The 12,591-nt window shown below is 47.2% G+C and overlaps 1 protein-coding gene across 1 annotated transcript; it reads left to right on the top strand.

Moving 5' to 3' along the window:
- The first annotated feature begins 203 nt into the window (after positions 1-203).
- Positions 204-11,266, top strand: tomm7 (translocase of outer mitochondrial membrane 7 homolog (yeast)). The gene is made up of 3 exons (XM_080525591.1): positions 204-423; positions 9,538-9,586; positions 10,653-11,266. The coding sequence occupies exons 1-3, from the start codon at positions 321-323 to the stop codon at positions 10,666-10,668; spliced, it is 168 nt and encodes a 55-aa protein (XP_080381717.1). The 5' UTR covers positions 204-320; the 3' UTR covers positions 10,669-11,266.
- Positions 11,267-12,591: the final 1,325 nt, after the last annotated feature.

Below are 12,591 nucleotides of genomic sequence, written 5' to 3'. Positions count from 1 at the left end.
ACCTTGTATGTAATATGTACTTTCATGTACCTACTTCTGCAAATCTTCTAATAAAGTTTTCAATCAATCAATCAAATTAATGTACTGATTGTAGCAGACAGTTAGAAGTTCTCATTCTGTCCACAAGGTGGGGCTCGTCACATTTGTGATTCTACCACTGTCGCAAATCCACTTCCGGCCAGGCCACGCTTCCTTCGTTTACTTCCGCCTTTACGTCCTTGCCAGCAGCACGGAGGTTTATCAGACCTATATAAATATAACCCTAACCCTACACACATATATATATACATCAGTTATCAGTTGTATATCTAACCTCCGCCATGGCTAAGCTCAGCAGAGAGACGCAGCAGCGGCTGCAGCAGGTGTTCCAGTGCGGACAGTTTGTCATCAGATGGGGCTTCATACCCACCGTGTTATACCTGGGTAATATATCTATAACATCTACCTATCTATCTATATGTTACTATCTATCTATATATATATATATCTACCTTCATACCCACCGTGTTATACCTGGGTAATATATCTATATACATCTACCTATCTATCTATATGTTACTATCTATATATATACATCTATCTATCCATCTACCTACCTATCTATCTATATGTTACTATATATATATATATATATATATATATATATATATCTACCTTCATACCCACCGTGTTATACCTGGGTAATATATCTATAACATCTACCTATCTATCTATATGTTACTATCTATCTATATACATCTATCTATCTATCCATCTACCTACCTATCTATCTATCTATCTATCTACCTATCTATCTATCTGTTACTATCTATATATATATATATCTACCTTCATACCCACCGTGTTATACCTGGGTAATATATCTATATACATCTACCTATCTATCTATATGTTACTATCTATATATATATATCTACCTTCATCCCCACCGTGTTATACCTGGGTAACTATATATCTATCTATATGTTACTATCTATATACATCTACCTATTTATCTATATGTTACTATCTATATCTACCTACCTTCATCCCCACCGTACCTCGGTATGTATGGAAACCGGCTAGCTTTTTAGCTTAGCATCCTAACGTATCTAACATGCTTGCTGTGACAGCTGGAGAACTGAGAACCTCGTTGAAGTCATCATGCTTCTGTCATGTAGATAATAACATAAACATACCACATCTGCGTTACGTCTCAGATGTTGCGTAACCAGCCAGACATGAACGTCATGTTACAATAGGGTTAGGGTTCATGTTTGCAGTTTGAAAGCAAGGTTCCCAGGGTATTCGACCATTTCTCTTTTTGTCTCTTTCTCCTTTTTAATACGCTGTGGTCATAGATAACGAATGAATACAGAACAACTGGAAATGGTGAAAAGGGAGGGGAACAGTCCCTGGCTGTCTCCCTCCTCCCTCACACATAGGGTGGTGTCCAGCCGGATCACCCGACCCAGAGGATTTGACATGAACACGCCCGACCCGTTCTCACTGTTTCTTGCATCTCTACTGTATAGAGTACGGCCACACCAGATGAGGTGCTGTGTGTCGTTTGAGGGTTGAGAGTGGTAAAACGTCTCTGGTGGCTAGCATTGTGTGCGTGTGTGTGTGTGTTTGTGTGCGTTTGTGTGTGTGTGGACGGACACACACACACAAACGCACACATCACACGCGTGTGCGTTTGGGGGATGATGTGGGGAAGTTCAGGACTTTTGCGTCTCTGACCTCACACCCGGTGGAGATGCCCCCTTCCGCCCCGTCACCCTGCTTACTTACGCCAGCATCGCTTTCACTTCATCCCTCATTCTGTTTCTTCCGCCTTTCTTTTCCTGTCATCATTTCCCCTCCAAAGTGTCCCCCTCCTCTCTGCAGAAGCCTTGTGATCAGTCAGTCAGTCAGTCAGTCAGTCAGTCAGTCAGTCAGTCAGTCAGTCAGTCAGTCAGTCAGTCAGTCAGTGATAGGATGTGTTTTTACATTGTGCTTAGGTAAACCCTGAATACTTTATCATTAGGGATGTCCCGATCCCACTTTTTCACTACCGATACCGATACCGATACCTGGGCTTCGGGTATCGGCGATACCGATACCGATCCGATATTTGTATAAATTTTTTGACCCCTGAATATTTTTTATTTATTTTTTTTTTTTTTCCTAACACCAGGGGAGCCACCCCTCCTAAATGTCGTTGTTTGGTACCTGTACTGTAGCAATGACAATAAAGACCATTCATTCATTCATTCATTCAAATACCTCCCCAGTATATAGTCCACACCAACAACAGTTAAATTAAAGACTGCCAGCCTTTATTAAAGCAACAAATGCGACGTGTTGTGGATTGGAACTACGGATCATAAGCTTTCAAATGATGTGTCATACATTGAAATCCGAAAAAATATGAAGTTAGAGTAATTTGAATGTTGTTAGACGTCAGGCACATAGGGTTAACCTCTTTGTAATGAAACCGGAAGCACACAGCGCAGCGCTATGCGCATTTTAAGCGCATATAGGACTCGCGTGAAGCGCTATGCGCATTTTAAGCGCATATAGGACTTGCGTGAAGGATTTCTGCGACACGTGTTTCTGTTCACTGTTTTTATTCTCTCATCGCTTATACACATAAGTTTGACTGCGGATGACAGTAGGATCGGATCGGAGCCTTTTTTTTTTCTGGTCCGATCTCCGATCCAGCATTCAGGACCAATATCGGGTCGATATCCGATCTCAGTATCGGATCGGGACATCCCTATTTATCATTAGTGATTATCAGCAAGTTGTAACATCTAACTGTTGAGAGTGAGCCAACCTCTCTCTGTATCAGCACAAACTGCATCTTAATTGTCTACTTGAGCAAATCTATCATTAACTACTAATGGGGAACAAATCTCGGCCCGACGCCATCATCTGACATTCACCCACTATCAGTCAGTCAGTCAGTCAGTCAGTCAGTCAGTCAGTCAGTCAGTCATCCAGGCCCTGAACACAGCAAAGACCTAGGTTCTAGGCCCTGGACAATCTAGACAATTTGATGGCAGCTACTAGATTGTAAACATAATTGCAATATTGTAATACAACTGTGAACATTCTAAATCTGCTACTGCGACACTTTAATGAATGTGCAATAACACTATGTGCAATATGACAACCCTTGTGTACATAAGGTTCAGAGATAGGAAATGTTAGGATATTTATAGCATAGCATAGAGTACAGCACAGTGTTTTATTTGTATAGTATAGTATAGTGGATAGTGTATATAGCCTTTATTTATGTAAACCAGCTCTTTTCTCTTTTTTTTGTTTTGTCCTTGCCCCTCTTGTTTTAGTCTTTTTTCCTAGCACCAGGGGAGCCCCCCCTCCTAAATTTCGTTGTATGGTACCTGTACTATATCAATGACAATAAAGACCATTCATTCATTCATAAATTCATTCATAACCTAAACCTTCGCCTAGTTTCGTTTACTGCAATGAAAGATTTGCACTTCTTGTGAACAGCCTGATTCACCCAGCCGGTTAGGAGTTATGTTTGGATGGGGTCTGGGTTTGTACTTCACCCCGGGGGGATGATTAAGGACCGACTCTGAATTTCACAATCAAAACTAGCAGCCAATGACTGTCTCCTACTCCAACCCAAAACACACACACACACACACACACACACACTCACACACACACACACACACACTGCTATGCTGCCTGTGGGAGTCCATGCACATGCCTTTTCTGAGTTGGTTTCTAACAAGTTGCATTAGCAGCTTTGTGGTGTCTTCAGCAGGCCTAGTACCATAGACCATAGAAGAACACAGACAGCACACATGTATGTCTACTCCCACTAACTTCCCACCTCCCCCCCTCTCTCCCTCTCTCAGAGTAGACATGAACCCAGTAAACAAAGAGTCCAAAAGACGTCCTCAGGGAAGCCGGAATGTGGGTTCAGATGACGTCTTTCTAGGACGTCTTATGGACTACAGAAGACGATTCTGTAGTCCATAAGACGTCCTCTGGACGTCATCTGAACCCACATTCCGGCTTCCCTGAGGACGTCTTTTGGACTCTTTGTTTACTGGGAAGGAGCATTCCAGCCTTGCTTTTCTCTTCCCAGACTTCCCTTACTGGCCATCAGGGAGGCCGCTGGCAAGAGAGAGTGTGGTGGAACGTACCAGAAGGATCTAGTTAAATAATAATGAATCAGAACAGTCTTGAAACTGGGGTGGGGGGTGGCTGGGCGGGGGGCTGCCTCTGTCATCCTTGTGACCTCATAGACGGAGTTCTGGGGAACTGTGAGTGAGAGTAGAAACTGTGTTGTAATCATTTGGCAACATCCGCAACGCGGCCAGCATCCAAGGCCGGGTGATCAAAGCGTGCACGAGGCAGCAACTGGGCGCATCACTGCCTGGCACGGCAACCCCCCCCCCCCCCCCCCCCCACACAGACCACCTACCCTTAACCCCCCCCCACACACACACATCTATGACCCAGAGTTAACATCATACTGTAGTCTATGACCCAGAGTTACTGTAGTCTATGACCCAGAGTTACTGTAGTCTATGACCCAGAGTTACTGTAGTCTGTGACCCAGAGTTACTGTAGTCTGTGACCCAGGGTTACTGTAGTCTATGACCCAGAGTTACTGTAGTCTATGACCCAGAGTTACTGTAGTCTGTGACCCAGGGTTACTGTAGTCTATGACCCAGAGTTACTGTAGTCTGTGACCCAGGGTTACTGTAGTCTGACCCAGAGTTACTGTAGTCTATGACCCAGAGTTACTGTAGTCTATGACCCAGAGTTACTGTAGTCTGTGACCCAGAGTTACTGTAGTCTGACCCAGAGTTACTGTAGTCTATGACCCAGAGTTACTGTAGTCTATGACCCAGAGTTACTGTAGTCTATGACCCAGAGTTACTGTAGTCTGTGACCCAGAGTTACTGTAGTCTATGACCCAGAGTTACTGTAGTCTATGACCCAGAGTTACTGTAGTCTATGACCCAGAGTTACTGTAGTCTATGACCCAGAGTTACTGTAGTCTATGACCCAGAGTTACTGTAGTCTATGACCCAGAGTTAACATCTTACTGTAGTCTATGACCCAGAGTTACTGTAGTCTGTGACCCAGAGTTACTGTAGTCTGTGACCCAGAGTTACTGTAGTCTGTGACCCAGAGTTACTGTAGTCTGTGACCCAGAGTTACTGTAGTCTATGACCCAGAGTTACTGTAGTCTATGACCCAGAGTTACTGTAGTCTGACCCAGAGTTACTGTAGTCTATGACCCAGAGTTACTGTAGTCTGACCCAGAGTTACTGTAGTCTGTGACCCAGAGTTACTGTAGTCTATGACCCAGAGTTACTGTAGTCTGACCCAGAGTTACTGTAGTCTATGACCCAGAGTTACTGTAGTCTGACCCAGAGTTACTGTAGTCTATGACCCAGAGTTACTGTAGTCTATGACCCAGAGTTACTGTAGTCTGTGACCCAGAGTTACTGTAGTCTGTGACCCAGAGTTACTGTAGTCTATGACCCAGAGTTAACATCTTACTGTAGTCTATGACCCAGAGTTACTGTAGTCTGTGACCCAGAGTTACTGTAGTCTATGACCCAGAGTTAACATCTTACTGTAGCTTGTGACCCAGGGTTACTGTAGTCTATGACCCAGAGTTAACATCTTACTGTAGCTTGTGACCCAGGGTTACTGTAGTCTATGACCCAGAGTTAACATCTTACTGTAGCTTGTGACCCAGGGTTACTGTAGTCTATGACCCAGAGTTAACATCTTACTGTAGCTTGTGACCCAGGGTTACTGTAGTCTATGACCCAGAGTTAACATCTTACTGTAGCTTGTGACCCAGGGTTACTGTAGTCTATGACCCAGAGTTAACATCTTACTGTAGCTTGTGACCCAGGGTTACTGTAGTCTATGACCCAGAGTTAACATCTTACTGTAGCTTGTGACCCAGAGTTACTGTAGTCTGTGACCCAGAGTTACTGTAGTCTGTGACCCAGAGTTACTGTAGTCTATGACCCAGAGTTAACATCTTACTGTAGTCTATGACCCAGAGTTACTGTAGTCTGTGACCCAGAGTTACTGTAGTCTGTGACCCAGGGTTACTGTAGTCTATGACCCAGAGTTAACATCTTACTGTAGCTTGTGACCCAGGGTTACTGTAGTCTATGACCCAGAGTTAACATCTTACTGTAGCTTGTGACCCAGAGTTACTGTAGTCTGTGACCCAGAGTTACTGTAGTCTATGACCCAGAGTTAACATCTTACTGTAGTCTATGACCCAGAGTTACTGTAGTCTGTGACCCAGAGTTACTGTAGTCTATGACCCAGAGTTACTGTAGTCTATGACCCAGAGTTACTGTAGTCTATGACCCAGAGTTACTGTAGTCTGTGACCCAGAGTTACTGTAGTCTGTGACCCAGAGTTACTGTAGTCTATGACCCAGAGTTACTGTAGTCTATGACCCAGAGTTACTGTAGTCTATGACCCAGAGTTACTGTAGTCTATGACCCAGAGTTACTGTAGTCTATGACCCAGAGTTACTGTAGTCTATGACCCAGAGTTACTGTAGTCTGTGACCCAGAGTTACTGTAGTCTTTGGAAGTGAGGGATAGGGGTAGGACAGGAAGTGAGGGATAGGGGTAGGACAGGAAGTGAGGGATAGGGGGAGGACAGGAAGTGAGGGATAGGGGTAGGACAGGAAGTGAGGGATAGGGGTAGGACAGGAAGTGAGGGATAGGGGTAGGACAGGAAGTGTCGGATAGGGGTAGGACAGGAAGTGTCGGATAGGGGTAGGACAGGAAGTGAGGGATAGGGGTAGGACAGGAAGTGAGGGATAGGGGAGGACAGGAAGTGAGGGATAGGGGTAGGACAGGAAGTGAGGGATAGGGGTAGGACAGGAAGTGAGGGATAGGGGTAGGACAGGAAGTGAGGGATAGGGGTAGGACAGGAAGTGAGGGATAGGGGTAAGACAGGAAGTGAGGGATAGGGGTAGGACAGGAAGTGAGGGATAGGGGTAGGACAGGAAGTGAGGGATAGGGGTAGGACAGGAAGTGAGGGATAGGGTAGGACAGGAAGTGAGGGATAGGGGTAGGACAGGAAGTGAGGGATAGGGGTAGGACAGGAAGTGAGGGATAGGGGTAGGACAGGAAGTGAGGGATAGGGGTAGGACAGGAAGTGTCGGATAGGGGTAGGACAGGAAGTGAGCGATAGGGGTAGGACAGGAAGTGAGGGATAGGGGTAGGACAGGAAGTGAGGGATAGGGGTAGGACAGGAAGTGTCGGATAGGGGTAGGACAGGAAGTGAGGGATAGGGGTAGGACAGGAAGTGAGGGATAGGGGTAGGACAGGAAGTGAGGGATAGGGGTAGGACAGGAAGTGAGGGATAGGGGTAGGACAGGAAGTGAGGGATAGGGGTAGGACAGGAAGTGAGGGATAGGGGTAGGACAGGAAGTGAGGGATAGGGGTAGGACAGGAAGTGAGGGATAGGGGTAGGACAGGAAGTGTCGGATAGGGGTAGGACAGGAAGTGAGGGATAGGGGCAGGACAGGAAGTGAGGGATGGGGGTAGGACAGGAAGTGAGGGATAGGGGTAGGACAGGAAGTGTCGGATAGGGGTAGGACAGGAAGTGATCGATAGGGGTAGGACAGGAAGTGAGGGATAGGGGTAGGACAGGAAGTGAGGGATAGGGGTAGGACAGGAAGTGAGGGATAGGGGTAGGACAGGAAGTGTCGGATAGGGGTAGGACAGGAAGTGAGGGATAGGGGTAGGACAGGAAGTGAGGGATAGGGGGAGGACAGGAAGTGAGGGATAGGGGTAGGACAGGAAGTGAGGGATAGGGGTAGGACAGGAAGTGAGGGATAGGGGTAGGACAGGAAGTGAGGGATAGGGGTAGGACAGGAAGTGAGGGATAGGGGTAGGACAGGAAGTGAGGGATAGGGGTAGGACAGGAAGTGAGGGATAGGGGTAGGACAGGAAGTGTGGGATAGGGGTAGGACAGGAAGTGAGGGATAGGGGTAGGACAGGAAGTGAGGGATAGGGGTAGGACAGGAAGTGAGGGATAGGGGTAGGACAGGAAGTGAGGGATAGGGGTAGGACAGGAAGTGAGGGATAGGGGTAGGACAGGAAGTGTGGGATAGGGGTAGGACAGGAAGTGAGGGATAGGGGTAGGACAGGAAGTGAGGGATAGGGGTAGGACAGGAAGTGAGGGATAGGGGTAGGACAGGAAGTGTCGGATAGGGGTAGGACAGGAAGTGAGGGATAGGGGTAGGACAGGAAGTGAGGGATAGGGGTAGGACAGGAAGTGTCGGATAGGGGTAGGACAGGAAGTGAGGGATAGGGGTAGGACAGGAAGTGAGGGATAGGGGTAGGACAGGAAGTGTCGGATAGGGGTAGGACAGGAAGTGAGGGATAGGGGTAGGACAGGAAGTGAGGGATAGGGGTAGGACAGGAAGTGAGGGATAGGGGTAGGACAGGAAGTGAGGGATAGGGGTAGGACAGGAAGTGTCGGACAGGGGTAGGACAGGAAGTGTCAGATAGGGGTAGGACAGGAAGTGAGGGATAGGGGTAGGACAGGAAGTGTCGGATAGGGGTAGGACAGGAAGTGATCGATAGGGGTAGGACAGGAAGTGAGGGATAGGGGTAGGACAGGAAGTGAGGGATAGGGGTAGGACAGGAAGTGAGGGATAGGGGTAGGACAGGAAGTGTCGGATAGGGGTAGGACAGGAAGTGAGGGATAGGGGTAGGACAGGAAGTGAGGGATAGGGGTAGGACAGGAAGTGTCGGATAGGGGTAGGACAGGAAGTGAGGGATAGGGGTAGGACAGGAAGTGAGGGATAGGGGTAGGACAGGAAGTGAGGGATAGGGGTAGGACAGGAAGTGAGGGATAGGGGTAGGACAGGAAGTGAGGGATAGGGGTAGGACAGGAAGTGAGGGATAGGGGTAGGACAGGAAGTGTGGGATAGGGGTAGGACAGGAAGTGAGGGATAGGGGTAGGACAGGAAGTGAGGGATAGGGGTAGGACAGGAAGTGAGGGATAGGGGTAGGACAGGAAGTGTCGGATAGGGGTAGGACAGGAAGTGAGGGATAGGGGTAGGACAGGAAGTGAGGGATAGGGGTAGGACAGGAAGTGTCGGATAGGGGTAGGACAGGAAGTGAGGGATAGGGGTAGGACAGGAAGTGAGGGATAGGGGTAGGACAGGAAGTGTCGGATAGGGGTAGGACAGGAAGTGAGGGATAGGGGTAGGACAGGAAGTGAGGGATAGGGGTAGGACAGGAAGTGAGGGATAGGGGTAGGACAGGAAGTGAGGGATAGGGGTAGGACAGGAAGTGTCGGACAGGGGTAGGACAGGAAGTGTCAGATAGGGGTAGGACAGGAAGTGAGGGATAGGGGTAGGACAGGAAGTGTCGGATAGGGGGAGGACAGGAAGTGAGGGATAGGGGTAGGACAGGAAGTGAGGGATAGGGGTAGGACAGGATAAGCTGAGGCTTCCTTTCCAACAGTGATACCTGTACTTTACCCATACCTGCTCTCTTTGTGTTTGATTGACAGGTTTCAAGCGAGGAGCTGATCCAGGGATGCCTGAGCCCACAGTCCTGAGGTACACAACGTGTGTGTGTGTGTGTGTGTGTGTGTGTGTGTGTGTGTGTGTGTGTGTGTGTGTGTGTGTGTGTGTGTGTGTGTGTGTGTGTGCGCGTGTATGAGAGAGAGTTAGGGGTTAGGTCCACTATGCAGAGAGATCAGATCCACTATGCAGAGAGATCAGATCAGATCCACAGCTCACAGAGGCGGTCCTCCTCTCTTCCTCTCATCGTATCCGCTTCTTCCTCTGAACTGGCCGGAGGGTTGGAACCCGGGTCTCTCACCTCTCCTCTCTCTCGTTAGCTCCCATGTTAGCTCCCATGTTAGCCCCCATGTTAGCTCCCATGTTAGCTCCCATGTTAGCTCCCATGTTAGCTCCCATGTTAGCTCCCATGTTAGCTCCCATGTTAGCTCCCATGTTAGCTCCCAATGTTAGCTCCCATGTTAGCTCCCAATGTTAGCTCCCATGTTAGCTCCCCATGTTAGCTCCCATGTTAGCTCCCCTGGTGTTAGGAAAGAAAAAAAAAATGGTTATGGTCCAAGGGAGGCTGGTGGGTTAGGGTTAGTCAGGGAGGCTGGTGGGTTAGGGTTAGTCAGGGAGGCTGGTGGGTTAGGGTTAGTCAGGGAGGCTGGTGGGTTAGGGTTAGTCAGGGAGGCTGGTGGGTTAGGATTAGTCAGGGAGGCTGGTGGGTTAGGGTTAGTCAGGGAGGCTGGTGGAGGCAGAAATCGGAGGACGTGTTTGTGCTCATTGTGAAGCATGGTAATTACCGTCCTCTGAATTCCACCTCCGCCAGCCTCCCCTTGGTTATGGTTGAGTTAGGACCCTCCGCCAGCCTCCCCTTGGTTATGGTTGAGTTAGGACCCTCCGCCAGCCTCCCCTTGGTTATGGTTGAGTTAGCACTCTCCGCCAGCCTCCCCTTGGTTATGGTTGAGTTAGGACCCAGCCTCCCCTTGGTTATGGTTGAGTTAGGACCTCCGCCAGCCTCCCCTTGGTTATGGTTGAGTTAGGACCCTGGCCACCCTGTTGAAATGCAAGCCCCGGAACCCCAGTTTATAACCTCTGACCCTGTTCCCTCTGTCTCCAGTTTGCTGTGGGGCTGAAGAGGAGGAGGAGGAGGACCCTGACCCAGCCAATCATCTGCTCTTCTCCGTGGTCACGTGACACGTGACCTGTCCACAGTCACCATGGAAACGGATGCCATTTCACCCTGCTACTACAACATAGATCCCACCTCTCCTTCCCTCCTACACAACTCACATCTCTGAATTGAACTCTCTGTGTACATGCACATATAATGTACTATATCTATGGCCCCATAGCCTTGTATGTAAATCATATATATACGTAGAATGTCTGGGATCTCCTTTTAGTCTGGACGCAAGACTGTTTACCGGGTCAAAGACCTGACGCTCTGAGAACGTTCCTCTGCTTGTCTCTGAAACAGACGGCAGCTTCTGTCCCTGCTGACAGACAAGAGAGACAGACTGACAGACGGACGGACAGACTGACTGACAGACGGACGGACAGACATTTACTTGTATATGGTGTGTTGGTCATTTTCTTTTTAGGAATGTGTGAAGCTACAAGGTCTTGTCAGTGCCGGGTCTGTCATGGAGATGACCCCGGCTGGTTGGCTGTTCATTAGAAGTGGACCGTTGTGTATTTGTGTCAATAAATCATCTTCAGTGTGAAAAAGAACCGTCTGTTGTTTTGACTCCTGTTTTAACAGAGAAATTGTCTTAAAAGTTAGCATAGCATAAGCGCTAAACCGCCAGCAAGCACTGTGTGTTGTGGAAGATGCTCTGCTCTGTCCCATGGTTACCATGGTTACCAGCACCATGTTCAACTCAACTGAGTGTAGCGGAGGCGATTTAGACCGACACTCTGGGCCCAGTTGTTCAAAACCTTTCATCTGGATCAGAATGGTGTACAGGGTTCCCACGGGTCCTTGAAATCCTTGAAAGTTTGTGAATTTGAGAAAAAAAAAGTCAAGGTCTTAAGTTTTTTAAAATAGACATGGGTCATTGAAAGTGCTTGAGTTCCCCTCTCTCTCTCTCTGAAAAACCCCCCCTATATAATATAAACAACAGAATATGGTAGAGAAGGCAAGAGACCATCTAGTGTTCACACATTCATGCCTCTCTTTTTAATTGTTGTCTGTGAGTGGATAGTTCCTATTATATCAATTCTCGAATTTAATTTGAGAGAATTGAGTCTTGAAAGTCCTTGAAAGGTGCTTGAATTTGATGTTTCAGAAGGTGTGGGAACCCTGTTATACGTTGTGAATAACTGGGCCCTGATGTAGTGTGAGGTACAGTAGCCTTGCCTGGAACTTCTAAACCTTCTGTAGCCCTGAACCGTGAGGAGGTCCTTGATGAAGAGGTTTATGTCTGTGGCGTCCATGTTGAGAGGTCAGTGGTTTGTGTATGCCAGTGATGACGACTAAGGCGCTGATGTTAGTCAGAACAAGGGTAGGTGAACACACAGGAGCGACACATTTCTGGTTCTTCTGTATCCCGTTTATTATTGTTATTTGAAGCCAACATCAAGTGTGCTTGATGTCGTTACAATCAGTGGGCGGTTAAGTGCACTTGGAAGACATCATCAGTAGGTCAACAGGAAAATTACATTCAGATTGAACTCGTAGATAACTACGAAAATAAATAACACACTCTGGTACATAAATACTGTATATAATAAAGTTGCTATAGATCAAATGGAACATGAGTTACAAAGCTGCTCAAGAGAAATATATAGGCTAATAAATATATTATTTAAAAAATAAATAATAATATATAAATAACTAATAAATATCCATTGCTCTTTAGCCCCGCTAAGTGCAAGAAACAATAAATTACATTCATATTCATAAATAAATATAATATGTAAAAAATAAAGACTATAGGAGACATTAACACTATTTTAGGAACATGACTGAACGCTAACTAGTCGATACGTCATCAAGGACTCTGTCTGGATCGATGGTTCAGATGAAGCGGCGTCGTGCTAGAATGACGACACCT

The sequence above is a fragment of the Nansenia antarctica genome, assembly GCF_963989245.1.
Source record: "Nansenia antarctica genome assembly, chromosome: 3".
In the NCBI taxonomy this organism is placed as follows: domain Eukaryota; kingdom Metazoa; phylum Chordata; class Actinopteri; order Argentiniformes; family Microstomatidae; genus Nansenia; species Nansenia antarctica.
This window is presented reverse-complemented; position numbering and strand designations above follow the sequence as displayed.

Coding starts and splice junctions, on each gene's coding strand:
- tomm7 (XM_080525591.1), top strand. CDS start 321: ATGGCTAAGCTCAGCAGAGAGACGCAGCAGCGGCTGCAGCAGGTGTTC. Junction 424..9,537: donor ACCCACCGTGTTATACCTGG/GTAATATATCTA, acceptor TTTGATTGACAG/GTTTCAAGCGAGGAGCTGAT.